This window comes from Pieris napi, chromosome 4 (genome assembly GCF_905475465.1).
Source record: "Pieris napi chromosome 4, ilPieNapi1.2, whole genome shotgun sequence".
Taxonomy (NCBI): domain Eukaryota; kingdom Metazoa; phylum Arthropoda; class Insecta; order Lepidoptera; family Pieridae; genus Pieris; species Pieris napi.
The window spans coordinates 2,700,910-2,721,558 of NC_062237.1; the positions used below are offsets into that span (position 1 = coordinate 2,700,910).

General features: G+C 35.2%; 1 protein-coding gene across 3 annotated transcripts in view; it reads right to left on the reverse strand.

Annotated features, from left to right (window-relative positions):
- Positions 1-2,647: 2,647 nt before the first annotated feature.
- LOC125048719 (protein ELYS) overlaps positions 2,648-20,649 on the reverse strand; it is a 36,752-nt gene continuing 18,750 nt past the window's right edge. The window contains exons 23-41 of one of the 3 annotated variants that reach the window (XM_047647554.1): positions 19,424-19,619; positions 18,197-18,321; positions 17,814-17,919; positions 16,906-17,003; positions 15,720-15,998; positions 14,404-14,472; positions 11,860-11,985; positions 11,178-11,294; positions 10,816-10,887; positions 9,917-10,745; positions 9,431-9,791; positions 8,679-9,239; positions 7,930-8,128; positions 7,388-7,500; positions 6,321-6,380; positions 5,360-5,440; positions 4,403-4,521; positions 3,425-3,546; positions 2,648-2,770 (exon numbers count right to left, since the gene is read on the reverse strand). In XM_047647554.1, the coding sequence (XP_047503510.1) occupies positions 2,728-2,770; positions 3,425-3,546; positions 4,403-4,521; positions 5,360-5,440; positions 6,321-6,380; positions 7,388-7,500; positions 7,930-8,128; positions 8,679-9,239; positions 9,431-9,791; positions 9,917-10,745; positions 10,816-10,887; positions 11,178-11,294; positions 11,860-11,985; positions 14,404-14,472; positions 15,720-15,998; positions 16,906-17,003; positions 17,814-17,919; positions 18,197-18,321; positions 19,424-19,619 (3,676 nt within the window). In that variant the 3' untranslated portion in view covers positions 2,648-2,727. The remainder of the gene's footprint in view (positions 2,771-3,424; positions 3,547-4,402; positions 4,522-5,359; positions 5,441-6,320; positions 6,381-7,387; positions 7,501-7,929; positions 8,129-8,678; positions 9,240-9,430; positions 9,792-9,916; positions 10,746-10,815; positions 10,888-11,177; positions 11,295-11,859; positions 11,986-14,403; positions 14,473-15,719; positions 15,999-16,905; positions 17,004-17,813; positions 17,920-18,196; positions 18,322-19,423; positions 19,620-20,649) is intronic. The other 2 variants (XM_047647555.1, XM_047647556.1) reach the window with 2 other exon arrangements.

A 20,649-nucleotide genomic window follows, 5' to 3' on the forward strand; every position in this document is an offset into this window, starting at 1 on the left:
ACGCAAACAAAAAAGGTTAAGCAAGAGTTCGGCACGTATAACTTATCGCAACATTGCAGGCGCTTATAGTTTTTCCAAAGGAGAAGATGCTATATTTTTTATTAAAGGGTAGTTTTGCACAACACAAAAAGAAAATCTGCTTACGTAATACTTGAACGGTCCCTAACCAAATAATTTATTTCATTATATTATTACTGTCGCCGCACACGGGCCACACGCCACAGCCACAAACGCCGCCACGAGAAGCTAGAAGCGGCTACAAAGGTAGCTGAAGCGCGCGACAGCCACTTGTGGCCGGTGGTCGACACTTGCGGTCGGTGGCTGCTACTTTTTTAACCCTTGCCTGCAGTATCATAATGGACTCTGACGAAGAAGGTTTAATTGCGCTACTTTTGATAAAAAGACGTCGTCGTAGAAGACGAAACCGTAGTTATTGGATACACAGAAAGACATTAAATATCTATCTATCACCACGACAGGTCGGTAATCGACAACCATTGAACTATACATGATGAAGCATTTGGCCTCAGTGAAAATATGATGAGGCCATATTCTGGAAAATATTTGGACTTAGACAAAAAAGTTTTCAATTATAGGATAAGCCGTGTCAGACGTTGCATTGAGTGTACCTTCGGCGTACTAGCAAACAAATGGAGAATATTACATCGCCTATTAAACACTTCTGTTCATTTCTCAGAAGACATTGTGAAATCTTGTTGCATTTTGCACAACTTTATTCGCAAAAGGGATGGTTTCAATTTTCGTCACACTTTGAAAATAGTGGGACTCGAAAATATACAAAATACAGGCTGGTCAGTAACACGAGATTTCTTCCCAGGCCTTCACTTTTTCTCCTCTATTACTAAAACTATCACTTTTTGAATCCGAAATCGCAGGACGGGATTGTATCTCTGATATAAATAATTCTATATCCATATTTATCTACCTATATGAAACACAGACTACGTGCGTGCGTTACCGTCGACTTCAGGTTAACTGAGGTAAGGGAGAGAGGGGCGCGGAATCGCGCGAGTGGCGTGTGGCGGCTTTTTGTGTCGGCGTTTAGTGGCCGGTGCGAGCCACAAGAAGCAAGCTGCGACGATTTGTAGCGTGTGGCCGCCACCGGCGCCAACCGTGTGCGGCGAGTCCATAAAATGTATGGAAATTACAGGAAATATGCCAGTGGCGGCGTTTTGTGGTTGTGGCCGGTGGCCCATGTGCGGGGACCCTTAAATAGTTAACGTTGACCAACGTAAAAAACAAGTTGCTTCCGCTCCTAACAATACTGCTATTGTTACATTAAGGGTCCCCGCACATGGGCCACCGGCCACAACCACAAAACGCCGCCACTGGCATATTTCCTGTAATTTTCATACATTTTATATGGACTTGCCGCACACGGTGGCGCCGGTGGCGGCCACACGCTACAAATCGTCGCAGCTTGCTTCTTGTGGCTCGCACCGGCCACTAAACGCCGACACAAAAAGCCGCCACACGCCACTCGCGCGATTCCGCGCCCCTCTCTCCCTTACCTCAGTTAACCTGAAGTCGATGGTAGTATAACGCACGCACGTAGTCTGTGTTTCATATAGGTAGATAAATATGGATATAGAATTATTTATATCAGAGATACAATCCCGTCCTGCGATTTGCGATTCAAAAAGTGATAGTTTTAGTAATAGAGGAGAAGAAGTAAAGGCCTGGGAAGAAATTTGCTAATTGTTTGTGGGAAATTTTTCGAATAAAACTGCCAAAGAAAAGAACATTGAAGGTAAGTTTAATAAAATAATATAAAACCATATATTTACATTCTATTTTCTTGCCACGGTATTGCTCCTTCATTCATAAAATAATCTTTTAACGTATCTCTTGCAGTAGACGCTCGTGTTACTGGCCCGCCTGTATTTAGTATATTTTCGAGTCCCACTATTTTCAAAGTGTGACGAAAATTGAAACCATCCCTTTTGCGAATAAAGTTGTGCAAAATGCAACAAGATTTCACAATGTCCTCTGAGAAATGAACAGAAGTGTTTAATAGGCGATGTAATATTCTCCATTTGTTTGCTAGTACACCGAAGGTACACTCAATGCAACGTCTGGCACGGCTTAACCTATAATTGAAAACTTTTTTGTCTAAGTCCAAATATTATCCAGAATATGGCCTCATCATATTTTCACTGAGGCCAAATGCTTCATCATGTATAGTTCAATGGTTGTCGATTACCGACCTGTCGTGGTAAGGGGATATTTAATGTCTTTCTGTGTATCCAATAACTACGGTTTCGACTTCTACGACGACGTCTTTTTATCAAAAGTAGCGCAATTAAACCTTCTTCGTCAGAGTCCATTATGATACTGCAGGCAAGGGTTAAAAAAAGTAGCAGCCACCGACCGCAAGTGTCGACCACCGGCCACAAGTGGCTGTCGCGCGCTTCAGCTACCTTTGTAGCCGCTTCTAGCTTCTCGTGGCGGCGTTTGTGGCTGTGGCGTGTGGCCCGTGTGCGGCGACAGTAATACATATACCACAAATTTAGATTGTATTATTTTGTAACTATGTAAATTTAAAAAAAAATTGCAATTGGACTGATATATTTACTATAAATAATGGGTTATGATTCTATGAATGGGTTGAATATTAAAAGAGGAATAAAAAAAAAGTATTTAATTGACTAATATTATATTACAAATCCACGTCGCCCAACATTATAAATTAAATTAACCTAAGTATTATTCTTGAACGTCTTGCTTCTTTTCTGCGACCTTTCGAGTTCTGTAAACAATAATTAACTAATGTGATAAACGTGAAATTAAAATATTAATAACCTAAATGGCAATGAAGCACAACTTACGTACTATTTTTTTTATTAATATTCAACTAATCTATCTGATAGAATATAATCAGTAGAAGAGTAAAAGAAACCAGAAAAAAATTATTAAATAAAATAAATAAATCAGTGGCGCTACAACTTCTTTAGGTCTGAGCCTCAGATTTTTAAATCTGTTTCGTGATCATTTTTAAATGTAATAGGCAAGTAGGTTATCAGCCTCCTGTGCCTGTCACACGCCGTCACTTTTTGGGTCTAAGACATGTTGGTTTCCTCACGATGTTTTCCTTCACCGTACGAGCGGGTGTTAAATGCGCACATCGACAGAAACTCCATTGGTGCAGGGGATCGAACCTACGACCTCAGGGATGATAGTCGTACGCGAAAGCCACTAGGCCAACACTGCTCAACACAATTATTAATGTTCAGAAATTTGTGGAAATAATTATGTATATAAACTACGGAACTGATTTTGACGACACATTGACATATCCGAGGAATTTGTAGCCAAACATACACGTAAGAAATCTAGACCAGTCATTGAAGTAGTCTACAATTTCAAGAAATCACATACTGGTCTTATTGGTAATTTTATGTACCTTTTTCCCGGTTCTGGAGTGTTAGAAGATTGTATGGAAGCTCTACGCGTGCTTCGACGGGTCGGAGTGCTCACACTAGTATCCGAACCCGCGGGTGAAGCCGGGTTACTTTCTATGTCTCTCTGAAAATTTCATAATCATGTATCGTTAAGTGAAATGAAAAACCGGCCGGTTGCGTAAAGCTCCGGAGTTGTAAAGCATATAAGGAAGCGTTCAAGTATTACGAGCGTCTTTTTGTAAAACGTTACGATGCGCGGGGATTGAATTACGCGTTATTGTTAATATTATTTTCGACTTTCCAGTACTTTACACCACATAATGGTAACTTTTAGGTATAAACAATCACTAGGTGGTCACGAAACGTTTTACTATACTTGGGTACAGAAAAACGTTACGGCGCGTTACATGGGGGGGGGGTCCGATAATCTCTAAAAATTACGTGTCGTAATACTCGAACGCTCCCTAAGTTGACCACTAGAAGACTTTCAAGAAATATAAGACACCTTTTGAAAACAATTGTACACCTTTCATTTACTTAGATTAATTTTATATATTCTATACGTTTAGATAAATTCCAGTTGGCATGTCTGCAATGGATATGCCAGTTATCTTAATAATATATATCATAACCTTTACACATTTAAAGAAAAAACTTTTTACCGGATTAAAGTTATGTATTATTATAAATTTACAATTATTTAGCATAATTTTAAATTTATCAGACCTTTCGCGTGCTTTACAGCGTGCGTGGTCATGGTGACTGAAGACAAAAGGTGTTGGATGTCAAAAAAAGTATCACAGCTGTAGAGAAAGTTGCATTATCTGTATTTATTTCCCCGGAGTTGGCATCGATTGGTAAACCTTTAGTAGTTTAGCGAAACGTCGGATAAATTTAAAATTATGTCAAATAATTGTAAATTTATAATAATACATAACTTTAATCCGGTAAAAAGTTTTTTTCTTTCAATAGAACCTTACCTTAACATCAGTACTAGCCCTTCGTCCTTTGGGCGTGTGTATGGCTTGAATGGCGCGTGTAAACGACGCGCGTCTACCACGAGTGGGCGTGCCTAAGGGAGACTCTGCCCCTGATTCACCTGGAAAGGTTAATGTACCTTACGCTTGTATATTTTGTAAAAACTAATTTCTATTTGATCTCGTATAGCAATTGCTACTTAATATGAAAATGCCTACTGCTGACAGAAGACAAATCTTTTCTTTTTATAATTTTTTATGTTTACATGGTGTAATGATTGAAGCTCCTGACAAAAATTTTGAGGATTTAAAAGAGGAGCGGAGAGTTTATTGCCAGTTCTTCTCGTCCCTTCTACGCCCTTGATTCGAAAACTGGCAGTTAACGTAAAATTAGAAGCATTTAATATGGATTTCTTTATTGACGTTCACTATGCCCGCCTTCCACTGCCAGCGGAACGGACCCATTACGGACTCCGCTATACTCGTAACGATGATTTTCATACATTATCATTTCCAAAGGAAACTCTTTCAACTCGCTCTCTCCGCTGCGCTCGTCTCCGCTTTGATGGAAGCACATGTATGAAAATCATCGTTACGAGTATAGCGGAGTCCGTAATGGGTCCGTTCCGCTCGCAGTGGAAGGCGGGCATAAGTGTTCATTGTTACCTACGTTTTTGTTGTACTGAATTTGAATTAACAACGCTGAGTACAAGATTGACGGGGTCGTAGTCAAATGACTAGAAATGGCACCAAGTTATAATGGAAATCCCCTTGTCAAACTAACTTTGTGGAGTAATCATCGCCCTATATCGTCATTAAAATTGTTTAAGCAATGATATTAAAATGTTTTTAATGTCGATATTCTATTCAGAAAACGTTTGCAAAGAGGACAGTAAAATAATAAATATGTAAATTTAAATTATGAATAAATCTTTTTCTTCGTATTCTTAGTGCACTTACCAGCGACTACATCGACGGATGAGCTGCGACCGATTCTAGCAGGTTTCACCACATTCTTAACCTCGGACATCGCGCGTCGGCCTATATTATATACGAATGTTTAGAAAAAATCGTGACACAAATACATAACTTGGAATAATAATAAAAGTAAATAATATCCAGCGCAGAAAGTTAGAAGTTTTATCACTAATGACAAGCCAGGCAATATGATGATGAGAGATCTCATGTAGCCCCAGCGATAAACGGTGAATTTTATTTCTTAACTCAACTTTTTAAACTTTTCGCAAACTTATTTGCGAATTTTGCAATTTGCGCATCTCGTGGTAAATTTATAAACTAACGGATAACCATTCGTAACATTCTAAACGCTTAGGTTAGGTTAGTAACTTATTCAACCAATCAGAGCGCACACGCCGTTTGGTTATCGCCGACTTATTATTTTACGCGTGAGTTCGGTAAGTATATCAATTTGCGAAAATGTGGGCGTAAAATAATACAATTTATCTGCTTAGAATCCTACGAAAGTTTATACTTGCGGATTTTGTTATATACCGGTGACATATAAACTATTTGCGTACTTACCAATGGCCCTACAACCATTTAGGTCTAGGCCTCAGATGTCTGTATCAGTTCCGTGATCATTTTAACAATAGGCAAGTAGATCAATCTTCTGTGCCTGACATACGCAATCGACTTTTAGGTCTAAGGCGTGCCGGTTTCCTCACGATGTTTTCCTTCACCGTACGAGCAAGTGTTAAATGTTACAAGTTCATTGGTGCACAGCCGGGGATCGAACTTACAACTCCAGGAATGAGAGTCGCAAGCTCTAGGGCCTAGGCCATCGTTTCTCGACGATTAATGAAGTGTAAATAAATAAGTATAACATATGGAGAAAAACTATTTTACGCTAAAGGACATGATAACGTTGTCTACTTAGGGACATACATACAAAGCTACTTACCGCGAAGTTTGGTAGTCGAAGATGCAGGTGAATTCTGATACTCCTCGCGATCTGGGGTGCCTAACATTAGTGAGAGCTATTAGTTTCATGCACTGTACATACGTATTTCTAGTGTTTATGAAGCTGGAATTAAACTAAGGGTTTATGCAAAGCGTGGTTGAAAATTTAAAAAGAATTTTGAACCTTACGTGGCTTGCATAGGTGTTGTTATAGCGTGAAATAGCATTTCAAAAGCGACGACTAAGGCCCAGAACACACGGTGAAACGCAACAGCAACGAAACTGCAACTTCTAGTTACTTTTGAGTTGCATCTAAGTTTCTGCCATAGATTCCATTGAGAGACCACACATGACGCGACCAGTTTGAAACCGGTTTGAACGAGTTTCAAATCAGTCGCATTGAAACCGTCGTGCAGGAAACTCGCGTTGCGTTTCATTCATCGGCTTTGGCTTCTTTAGTACAAATTGGCTGACGACGACCAAAAAATCATTACATTTGTGTTAGAAATGGAAAAGTATCCTTGCATAATACCACACTATTAAGCTTCTCTCGCAATACTGAGACTGATAATGCATGGGCAGAAAGTTGATATTCTTCTTGATGTAGGGATGTATCCACATAGTTCTCCTTTTGCGCCTTCTTCTTTGTCGAAGATACAAATACATAACCATAATTTCTTCGTCACTCGAAGAACTCATTTTGCAGACGTCTGTTCTCAAAGAAAACCGAAATGATTGTGGTTGCAGCGTGTGTGGAAAACGGTTGAAACTGGTTGCAAATCAATAATTTAAAAAGGGTTTCGTTGCAGTTGCGTTTCACCGTGTGTTCTGGGCCAAATCATAACTAAACTATACACAGTGCACATTTACATGTAATAGAAAATATATTAAATTTTAGGCTTTTTGGAAGTAATCACGATACATGCTATACCAAATGTAAAGCGCTGTATTGGTAACAGTTTGCCTATAATTCAAAAACATTTAGTAAATATTCGTACACTACTAAATCTTATGTTAGGTCAGTATAATATAAAAGCAAGGCAAAAACAAATATAATAATAAATGAACCTTCATGATCAGTCACATCGAGTTGTCTAAGAGGATCAGATTCCTGCGCACGCGTCGCACGCGCAGGCGATAAGACCGAACGCTCTAATACAGCTTTTTGGTGACGAGTTATTCTGAAAATAATTTTTACTATTAAAAAGTTTGACTCTTATTAAATTGATCATATACTCGGTGTGCAAAATAGAATTCCGAACATATGTAGATTTACTATGACGCGGAACTTAGCAGTTACTATATCCTCATGGACCGACATGGACATAATTTCTTAACAATAATAAAAGGGACCATATATTATATTATATGTAGGGACTAAATGCTAAGTATAACTTCTCTCTTACTCTTTATCCGGAAGTTTTATGGGCAGGGTAACGAATGTTCTAGAAGATTATTAACTTATTTCTAAATTATATACTATATTTGGGTGCATTCTATAAATAAAAAATACTTTAAATAACTCTTATGCAAAGATCGACACGATCGGAGGAACTTATTTTAGTTGAATTGCAAAGAGATCGCAATAGCTTATATTTTTCCTTTCTTACCGTCTTGAAGTAGAGTATTCCTCAACATCCTTAGTAGAATCTTCCACCTCCGGTATCACAGTCAACTCAGTATTAATAATCTTCCGTCCCTTTCGCTCTTCGCTTGCTTTGGCAGATTTGCTTGAGCTGTCAGAGACGACGCTAGAGTTATCATCGTCTTTCTTTATACTGGCACGAGTGCGTCGACGGGGTGTTAATTCTGTAATAATAATAATACTCAGTGAGCGAGTTCTCAGTGGAATGGATTAGGACCAATCCAAAAAAAATAATAGAAAATTTAATTCTGGCGTCATTGTATATATATATATATATATATTTTAATTTCTTTATTTTTAAAATAATATAATACAAACATAATAAGTTACATTAGAAAATGTAAGTGGTAATTAAATAATCAAAGACTGGAAAAGGAGTCATTATAGTCAATAAAGTTCAGTTTACATTTGAAAAATTAAATAAATAAATATTTATTATCATTCTCTTACATTAAGTGTAACATAAATTCTATTATTATTCGAATGTTGTTTTTAAATTAGGTCCAATGCCGTAGCATCGTCCGTGGGCAACTTCATGCTGTTAAGTTTGTGTCACGGTGCGCGCGCATCGTAAAATTTCACTCTCATAAATTTTTCATAACGCGCCTAAAGAAGTATAACTTCAAAAATCCTAACGATATTTCTAATGGAGCAGAGGAAACTAATGCAAGATTGACAAATTTCGTTGTATGCACAATTTTAAAATAAAATTACCTTCAAGCGGCATCACTTCTTCATCCTTTTCCGACAATTCCCTTGAAGCGCGCCTTGTGAGTATTCTCCTTTCTATATTTGGCGTTTTCGAACGCCTTCTCGTTCTTGGCGAATCAACCTCGGGCGTTTCTGGAATATTCTCCGTTACATCGATACTTGTTTTCGGAGGAGTTTTTTCTTCGCTCTGCATTGACTGTCTTCTGGTCCTTGTGGGTTTTTCCTCATCCACGTTTGTTTCTTGCCTGGATGCATTCGACGCTGTTGAACCTCTACGTTTACGCGGCGTCGTTAGTTGTTTGATTGTCTTATTTTCTGTTTCTTTGACTTCTTCGATTTTCTCTTCTTTTTCTGGATTTTCCTCTGATTTGATTGCTTTCTCTTTGTTTTTATAATCACCCTGGCCTACTTCTTTTTCAGTTAGTGGAGTGGCGACGTTTTCATCCATTTTAATATCTTGTGTTTGCAGTACTTCTTGGTCTTGTTCACTTGAAGTTTGTTTATGCGTTTCATCTTTATTCTGCGTATTTTCATCGTCGATTTTAGTTTCAACATCGGCTTGATCTACCAAAGATAATGTATATGTATAACACATGGGTTACTTTTTATACCAGCACTGTCTATTATGTTACCAGTATTGTATTTAATTTGATATGAGAACTGGGAATACCACAAAAGTAATATTTCATTTAGAACTAAAAACAAAATTAAGTACATATAGTTAAAGCGTAAATAATACTAAAAATATATATTACCTATATCCATGGGTGAATCTTTAATTTGGTTTGATTCTTCGACATGACTCACGGCTATAGATTGTTCAAATTCAGAATTGTCATCTGTCATTAGCGACATTTGAGCTTGATTCAATGGGTCTGTGGAAACCTCCATGCTATCCGATATTTGATTGCTGTCAGCCTTTTCAGGTACAATAACTTCTTCAGCCTTTTCTTTAGATATATCCTCAACCTTTTTAACGTCTGCCATTTCAACAATTTCAGAAGGAGGTTCTATTATTGGGATTTCAGCTTGATTATCAATTTGCAACTGATCGAGATCGGAATCGGAATCCTCTATAGATATAACATCTTCTTCACCATCATTGGAATCATCCTGCTGGAATACGTATTTTTAATCAAACTCAAAAGCACAAAAATTATTATGCAATGAAATAAATACAAATATATTTTTTTAAACAGAAATATTAAAATGTATCTAACTTAAAATAAAAAAGTTCTGACCTCTTCCGAACTGTCGGATTCATCGTCGTCGCCGGATTCATCAGGAGACTCCACTTCAACAACTTCATTGCCTGAGTCTGTTTCCGCTCGACATTCATCATCAGATAGATCGCCTTCGATTTCATTTATCTCTCTTTCTATTTCAACGATTTTGTTCTTCTCTTGCTGTATCACTTTTGCATCTCTTTCAACTTTCCAATCTTTGTCTTCGGTTTCACTATCATTTGTCATTAAGCTAGACTGATTCGAAGTAAGAATGCTGTTATCTCCTAACACAGGGTTATTTGTACTAGATACATCTACTTTTTGGGCCTCCTTTGCACTAGTGTCTATGGAGCTATCGTAGCTATGTAGTACTGATTTACCAATATCTTCGTTTAAGGTGGTGAATTTTAGTAAATTGTTTTTAGCACTCTCGTCATTACTTTCTTGGGTGCTGGATTGTTCAGCAACGCTGCTCTGATAGCTGTGCAAAACTGACTCGTCTGTCAAGCCTGCATGAATGCTAGTAAATGCGGGTACTTTGATTTCCTCGTCGGTATTCTTTTCGGTTTGTACAGAAAAACTTTCATTTGAACTTTGTAAAATGGATTTGTTAACTATAGGAGAAAATGTCATATCCATTATACTAGATATTTGTTTGGAACTCTTAACAGGAGTACACTCAATAGTGCTTTCAGATATTTCTTCAGTTATTTCAATTTCTTCAGTCTGTTTTGTTTTAGCAAAAGTATTCGCTTCTAGAACGATTCTTGAGAGCGATTTTCGACTCTTCACTATAATTTCCTTTTTCGGCGACATATGTTTATCAGGAGTTTTTGAGCGGCTTCTAAGAATGACAAAAAAAAATATAAAAAAAAGAATAAAATGAGCTTCAGGTGTGATGTTATGAAAATTACCTTATATTTCTCGGATTTTCTATAACTGATTGTTCCGTTTGTGTTTCTATCTCTACAGGTGTTTTTGAACTTCTGAAAAGTAATTCTAATATGTTAAAACTTTAATTTACGTTCTAGCACTTAAAAGCGACGTGCATTTAAAAAGCTAGTATTGTACATACATAACAAATATTACTAGTACTTTTTTAATAAATACATCTGTTTTTTGATTCTCTTATTCATCAATTAACTAACTGTATGAGACTTTTAGTTCACTTTTCCTAAATTGAAACTGGTCAGTTTTAAATTTCCCAAGAAGTGGTTGTTAAGAAAATAAATCTGTATGAATGATATATATCTGAAATTCACGATAATACACTCACCGAAGGTTTTTCCGAGGCGCTGGAACAGGCAATTCCGTAGTTGGAGACTCTTTGATAACTTCAAGGCGTGGCGATTCTATGACCTTCTCTATTTTATCTGGCGTACGTAGTCTGGTTCTAAACATAGTAAGAATTATTATAATAATAAAAAAATGTGAGCCGTCACGGGACGCCTGGCAGATGTGAAACATCTACATTATTTTTTAAAAGTAATATGCAGAAAAGAACAGATTGTGATAGGAACTAAATATGTCATAATAATAAAATAAAATATTACGATTTTTTTCCAGATAACGATGACTATTTATTGAATAAACATTTATTTTCATTACTTAAATACAAAAATTTACGAATTTATTTCAAATCGTAACTACTTAATTCGTTTAATCAGTGACTTCGAAGTACACACTACTGCATATAGACTGTATATATATACCATGATATAGCGTGGCGGCGCGTCGCCACGGCATGCGTCGCCACGCCAGAATTCGGTTTTACGTGCAGCTATAGATGTTTCACATCAAAAAAAGTAATTTGGAGTCAGGTTTTAAAATTATGTTAACGGCTTTTTATCAGTAAGTAAATAAGTAACAGTTGTAGATAAAAATAATCGTTACTTATAAGAATTTAAAAAACAAAGTTAAGATTAAACGTAGTGTGAAGAATGTTATAATATACATACCTGATCGGTTTGGACAACAAAGTCGAAGTTGGGTGCGGATCAGTGTTTAGCTCAAGTTTAGGCATCTCTGGAATGGCGGGTAACGGCGACGAGCGAGGACTTATTTCAGGTGTACGAGAACGGCTTCTACATAAATATAGAAACAGTAGAGGTATTATACTCGTAAGCATTATTAATTTAATCTCTGTAGAATCTTAAGTAGAATAACTAAGGTAGCAGATGTCACAATGAAAATAAATAAACTTAACTGGAACTGGGCAAATAGCAAGAGGAACAGAAAAGTGGAGCAACAAAGTATTTAAAAAGAGGAAGAAAATTTAGAAGGTCGATAAACTAGATTAAGGAAACAGGAGGTGGTACATGGCAGAGAAATGGCGGGATGGAATGAAGGAGGCCTTTGACAAAAGTCACACCGATACATAGGAATGAATAGGAATATTTTATGAAAAGTATCTGAAATAAAAGGCTATTTCTTATTTCAGATACTTTACAATAATAATAATAACATACATTTTTATTATTATTATAAACTTAATAATAAATATATTATTATTATAATAATAAACTTTTAGTATCTGAAATAAAAGGCTATTTATTTATTTCAACATTAGGTATACAATAATAATATTTTTTTTTATCTGCTTCATAATAATAATAATATATTTATTATTATAATAAACTTTTAGTAAAACCCACGAGGACAATCATCCGCCAGCCCTACTTGGCCTGCGTGGATGTATAGGGCCTTTCAAAGTTTTAGTTTTACTACATAATTATGAATACCTCTTATGATTTTTGGTTTAAACATCTCGTGAAGGATTTATTGGTGACAAAGTCACGTAGATCAGTAACTATATGCTACCAATAAACTATGCTGTTGTAAGCACATTTGAATACGTTTTATAAATTCACGATTTTCTTAGCTTAAAAGTTAATTTGTTTCTTAAAATTCTTTCACAATACCTGTATTTTCCCAGACGTTTAAAAGTCTAAAATTACACTTTTATACAATTAAATAATAGTTACAATTAAAATATAATGAAATTTCAATCATAGTGTCATTTGTGACAAGGGACCTTTTTTAAAAGTCAGTTTCGAACTCGAAAAAGTATTTATATAAAATATAACAAAAATTAATTTGACAGTAAATACACTGTGTAGGGGCCTCCTAGCCTAGCGGTCTTATTAAGTGGCAGCTAGGTGAGGGGTACCGGGTTCGATTCCCGGTTCGAGGGCAAGTTTTAATTTAAATTTGTTTTCGGCCTTTGGGAGGGTTGTGCGGTACCGGGCGAGTGCTTAAACCGTACATGGAGGGCACGGTCGAATTTCTAAGGCAAGCAGAGAGTATGCTACCTAAGAAAGGAGACTGTGAAGGTTTAGAACGTACCAATACGTTCTAGGCCGAGGATGGCAAATTACAAGTGCGAATTATAAAAAAATCTTATACTTGACGATGGCTAATGCACAAACCGTGCCAGAACCATAAAAAAAATACACTGTGTGGGAATTAAAAGACTAACCAGAATTTCTTGGTTATTATGGGTTGTCTATACTTACAATCAATACTATTGTCAACATAATAAATCACGTGATGACTATCAGTTTTACCACCAAATTTAGATAAACTTCTTACAACATCGATTCAAGTAAATGAACTTAAAACATATGTAAATCGATTTTTAGAAGAAAATGGATACATCGGCGCAACATTGTACCGTTCAGTTGTCTTTAGAACACAAATTGTGTATAATTATTATTACGATAAATAATATATTATTTCCACTGATACATGGCTATTTAATTGGCCCATTAAATTGGCTCTACTATAAGGATAGCAGGAGTTTCTGTAGTTTTTGTATTGTTATACAAACAACAACAACAGGTAAATAATGATTATAGGTAATAATTGATGTTCCGCCTGAGCCGAGCGTGCAAGCGAGAGCGCGGAACGTGACGCACGATAGAGAGGCACAATCGGCCTAAGCGTTTGGCTAGTGACGCATTAAGAGTTGTTAATAGCACATTGTTACTTGTAATTTAATCTATATAATTTGAGTAAAAAAATATATTTGAATTAGCAAATAAATGTATAAAAAAATTCAATTAATTTCTTCTTTGTATTATACAAAATAATTTAGTAATAATAATCCAATGAAATTGTGTTTTCTTATGACGTTTTTTTAATTCGCATAATTTTTGTCCGAGTCATGGCTACATGTATATTGGAATTCAATAAGCAATGTGTAATTTTTATTATTTTTTCCACATCTAAGAATCGTTAATAGAAATATTATAAAACTTAAACAATAATTGAACTTTCAGTAGCGTCACAGAATAAGGTGGCAAACGAGCCTACGTGACTCCGAAAAAAGGCAGTCATTGCAGGCCATGGGCGCCTATTTAGTGGTTGCGTTGCCGGCCTAGGAACGAGTATACTTATTCTTAAACAATTAGAGGTCCTTTTTCTCAGGGTCGATTTCACAGTTCTCTAGTTAGCAAAAGAAATCGTGGTACCTTTAATAGAAAACGTAAATTTCGCCTTACCTAGCAGTCCTTGTAGAAAGAAGTGGTGCGATGGGCGAGTCATTTCTTTCAGGTGTTGTAGTGCGACTTCTAAAACGTTTAATTTATTAATTAAATTGTGTATAAATAAGATAAGATAATTTTTATTTCTTAATGATTTCGATAAACGTTGGCATATAATCCCGGTTTTTATACCCAAACTCAAAATATCTTTATTTATATAGGTAAACAAGTACACTTATGAACGTCAAAAAAGAAGTAAAATTCTAAATTCTAAATTCACATTTACTACCAGTTCGCAATAGTAAGAGCAGGCTTCTAATCGCTAAGTTTTGAGTTATACAAATTGTGTACTAATTACATACCAAATACAAATTGTATACCAAATACGAACTTTATATTTTGCAATTAAATGTAATGCAGATATACTACGACTTCGCAATTTTGATTTAACTGATTAAGTAATTGCTCCATGGGTCATTATTAAAAGAAATTATGGATAAAATATTGCTTTTCTGAGATTCGGACCCGACTTGTGAGGATACTTTTGATCAACACACATACAGAAGCAGAGATATTACCAATTACTATACACTTCAGAAAAACAGATAAAGACAAAAGAGCTTTTTTAAACTAAATAATAAAAAAATCTAAACATTATTATAGTAATACTTATTTACAATTAAAAAAAACCTTTTTAACTTAATAGATAATTTTATTAATGATGAAAGGAATAATTATTTATAAATTTATGAAAATAAAAATAAAATAATCTAAATTACATAATTCCCAAACTTTTTTAATAATTATTATTTATTTATTTATTACTTTAATTGCATTTACCAATTATTTTTGGGTCATTACGAGCTTTTAACTAAATCAGTGGCGCTACAACCTCTTTAGGTCTTGGCCTCAGATTTCTGAATCTGTTTCATGATCATTTTGAAATCTAATAGGCAAGTAATAATACGTACGTACGTATTGTAAGTGATCAGCCTCCAGTGCCTGTCGCCGTCGGCTTTTTGGGTCTAAGACATGTCGGTTTCCTCACGATGTTTTCCTTCACCGTTGGAGCAAATGGTAAATGCGCACATAGAAAGAAAGTCCATTGGTGCACAGCCGGGGATCGAACCTACGACCTCAGATATGATAGTCGCACGCTGAAGCCACTAGGCCAACACTGCTCTTTTTACATTATATATACATCGACATTTTAACTAATGATAAAATAAAATTTTCCTTTACGAAAAACCCACTGTTTATTAAAAAAATCAATAATTCATTAATTGACTTACTGTTATTTTAAACTATTATTGAATAAAAAATCATAAACAAACCTATTAAAAACAGGTGTGCTCTCATTGCCGTGAATGCTTCGTCTCCCTTTCGGTGTTTTCGAAACGAAACTCAACTCGACCGACGTTTCCGAATCATCTGTTCTTGTCACACTCGAATCCACACGTATATCTATCTCGCTCCTTTGCGCCTCGGCTTCGGGGGATTTCGTGTACGTGTACTTCGGGTTTATAAGCGTGATGGGTATATCCGCTATACTTTCGATAGAGGTATTTGGATCGTCGGATAAGCTGCTATTGGCATATATTGAATGCGATTTCCTGTAATACATAATAATAAAAAGTTTATTTATGCAAAAATGGTTGTGACAAAGTTAATGTATCGCAAGTCCTGACACTGTGTTGTGGGTAACTACCGGGGTACATGTTTAAAACAGCTTAAAAAAAAATAGTGTTACAACTATGTCTTATAAGACTATAAGTATGTGAATGTGTGAGTGTGTGAATGGGTGTGTATGCACATGTATTTGAGAGTGTACAACTGAACATATATGTATTACTAGTAGACTCGGCCAAGCGTTGCTGTGGCTAAGGTTTTTAAACTATTCAAGGGAAACGGTAGGAGAACACCAGTCATGGGGACCACCATGCTTTATTGGTGGTTATGCCATTAAATTGTAGCTTATATGAAACGTGTTACTTTCAACACAGCGCCATCTGTTAGAATTGTGACTATCAAATAATATACAAATATTTTGCAATAAAATAATATTGCGGATATAAATTGAGATGTAAGCTATCCTATCTTTTAAGTTAGATCAAACCACACTCGATGTGCAAATTTAATTGAAATCGGTTCTGTAGTTTAGGAGTCCATAGCGGACAAACAACGTGACACGTAATTTATATATATTAAGATTTAACTATAAAAACTAAAATATATTATTAAAAGGAGTCCCTATAAGCAAGGTTCCGAAGATACTTGCAGCATTCTCCCTTTGAATAGTTAGATTAAAAAATAAATAAATAATAATAATAATTTCTGCTACTCGTTACTTTGGTATCGTAAAACATTACATCATTTTTTTTATAATTGGTGGTTATTTCTTCTACCCCATACACCATTAAAATTCAAGATAACTAACTTACATACGTTACAATTATTTTAAAAATATACTAAACTGTGACTGACAAATAATAGTTAGATAATTAATAAAATGCCCAGTACCTGGCTTTAACCGAGTCTTTATATAACTTTTTAGGTGAGACTCTTTCAGCTGCAAACTTCTTTGGAGGAGATTCCAATTTTTGGGGTTGATCTGAATCCTGAAATTACAAAGTACATAATATATAAAACTTTGGTTAAATAGGAAACTACGGATGGTAATAATAAATGTGACCTTACAAATTTAGATACACTGATAAGGTTTGTATAGCACATAACAATCTATATATATATAATGAAAATGGTCTTCGTTTGAGGCTCAATCACGCCTAAACCACTGATCCTATCGACATGAAACTACCACCATTCGATGCGAAATGGTTTATGGCTATTTATTTATTAAATTCCAACGTTCCTTCATTTTTTTATTGCTGTTTTACTTTTATGAAAATTTATCCATACGGACTTCACCGCGGAAGCATTCGGGGAGGCTTCCTAGAACCTCTAAACGTCAACATCTGTTAAAAACTCGATTTTCGAAATATTTCAATTTTCTTAGCGGGAAGTTAAAAAGAAGAATAATAAAAATATGAAAAAAAATAAAATAATGAAACATAAAATTTATTTTAATTCGTCCAGCAAAGCGGGCGCGAAACGGCTAGTATAAGTATATAAGCGATCCTTACATGTAAGGAGTTATAAAAAAAGCTGTATATAGCTGTTAGTTATGAACTGATGGGCTTCACAGTATTTAATTTTAAATGCTTTTAACAATTACGCCTTGCTTAATTAAATAACGCCATACATATTTGTGGTCCTTCGAGCCGGATTCTTATCATCGAACTATATGTATGACATATACAACCATAAAGCTTGTTCATATATGTATTACACGTATACTGAAAGGAATTAAAAGTGTATTGCTTTCTGACTTTTAAATTTAAATGTGAATATGGTAATAGACTACAAACCTCTTGTCCATGATCAGTAGTATCCTGCGAAGGTTGTATGGACACTGCTACCGGAGATGGAGAGGGAACAATTTCCGTTGGAGTCGGAATAGTAAATCTTAGATGTCTGAAAAATGTATAACTTATAAATTAAACTTGATTTATGTTTATTTCATAGACTTACCAAAAAGCTAGTTAATACAAATGCACCCAAAGGTGCACATAGTTATGGTCTTACATTTCATAGAATTTTGAAATTTTAATTTTATTGTGAAATACAAAAGAATATTTAAAAAAAAATTTCAATATTTTTAATTCAAATCTGTAAAGTTGAAGGGAAATCATGAAATTAACGCAAAATTATACTAATGGTAAAATACAAAGAAAAGACAAAATAAATATACTTGTTAGTGGAGTCGCTGTAATGTGTGTGATTACTAGCAGTTTCCATTTCATCATCGCTTTCTCCAAGGTATCGGGATTCCGTTGGTGATGAGATGTCTCTCTCTTGGTATTCCAGTCTACGAGTCTGTTTATAGAGAATAACTTTAAACTATAAATTTCCAATGTTAGAACAAAAATTGTCGAGATCTTTGTAAAATAGCGCTCTTTTTATTATTATGGATTTATATATATTTCTTGACATATATTTAATATACACTATATAAAACGATTAATATATGTATTTGTAAGTTAAATATAGGCGATGAAACGAAAACTAGACATACATCGTAATTGTTGAATTTTCAAAAAACAATTTTACCAAATATATGTAGGCACTATTTTTTTTATATTCCAGAATTAAATTTGACAGGATTAAGCATAAAACTTGTTACTGGTTGGTATTATAAAACAAATATGTCAATGGCGCTACAATAATTTTTAGATCTGGGCCTCAGATTTCTATATCAGTGTCACGAACATTTGTCAATCTAATGAGCAAGTAGGCGATCGGCCAGCTGTGCCTGACACACGCGGTCGACTTTTAAGCAAGCCGGTTTTCTCACGATGTTTTCCTTCACCGTTCGGACGAATGCTAAATGCGCACATAGAAAGACGACGACGCTACTAGGCCAATACTCTATTGTTGTTGGTTGGTTATTCACGGATATATACAGAAAGGGGCCGTTCATAAAATACGTCACACTAAAATCAACCTTTTTTGTTCCCCCACGCTGTGACACACTTTCTGTGACACCCACTAGAAATATTTCTTCACAAAAGCTAAGGACCCCCCTGCTAAGTATGATAAATTCTAAATGATAGTACCTACACAAATTCTGAAAATTCAAAATATTTATTTAGTTATAATAAAATTTAAATAAATTAATAAATCTTTCATAACGAACAAATAAATAATAATGATAAACGGCGAACGTCACGTTTCCGTATACGCCCCGTAAGCTCTTTTCACATCTTGTGAAACTCAGCCAGACCATTGTATGCGAACGTAGTTTATGAACGGCCCCAAATTTTTTTTATCCGATACTTTCATAGTTTTGTGACCAAAGAATGTAGATAGCACCTGCAATAATTCAGCGTACTACGAATTGAAAAATCGTAATGCTTTTGCATATCTGAAAACAAATTGCGGCGAAACTAGTTCTGGAAGAAAAAATACTTCGTGATACCTTAAGTATACTATGCGGCGTTTCCGATCGTATATTATGTTTGGGGCTCTCGACGTGAGGCATTTCTAGTAACGTGGAGATTTGCTCAGTCAGCTTGTGGCTCACGTTCAGCACGCTTTTGTTCCTCGGTGTTTTAGGAGATAGATCCAGTTTCGCACGCTTCGCCGGTGTTGACTCGGATTGTTTTTCACGTATACTAAAAATATTAAAAAAAAAAATTAATCACATAGGTAACATAATGTACACTTATGACTTGTCAGTAAAGAAATACATATTAATGCTTTTACATTTACTGCCAGTTCTCAAATCAAGGGCGTAGAACGGGAAGAACTGGCAATAAACTCTCCGCCACTCTTTTTAATCGCCATTTTTTTGTTTTACAAAATGTTTGTAAGGAGCTGCAACCATTACACCATGTCCCATGTGACATTTTAAGTAATTAATAATAATAACATAAATTAAAAACAAAGATTTGTCCTCTATCAGCAGAAGATATAATCAATTGCTGAGCTCTAAGATAAGAAAAAAAGATTTTATATGTATCAACCTTTGTGCTTGATTCGTGCTAATGTTTGGTTATAAAGTCGGCTTTCTCATTATGTTTTTTCTTGCAGCGAGTGTGTGCACACAACACAATCCATTGGTACACAGCCGTGATTCAAAAGTACGAACTCACGGTTGAAAGTGAAAGCTTTGCGTAGGATAAGTATAGAAAACTATTTAAAACCCGTTCAATATTATAGATAATATTACGAGAAAACTAAAATCGTTTCTTTTTTATTTCTATTAATAACTCTTAATAAACTTTCATAATTTGTGCCGTTTTTTTTGGAAATAACTAATTTAAATAGTGGATTTCGGGTATACCGACTATGTATCACTCTAATTACGTCGTTATATCCGACGACGCTGGTTCTGGGTATCCATAGTTGCTCCCCTCACTCATTGTTTAGTTTTTATACTTGAATTGTTTTGTTTAATTTATTTTTATTATCTCTTCGTCTATGTTGTTTGCCTATAAACGCTTGTCACATTGAAAATTGTATTTTACTTTTCTTGTACCAATGTATCAGTGTGCCGAGCGTTGGCAAGCTTTTATAAAGAAATAAACAAACGTCCTGCACTCAGATAACTAAAAACACAGTTGCTTCTCAGAACATCACTTTGTAACTGAACCATAAATTTAACTACCTTCTTAACCAATATCTATAAACATTTGCTAACCA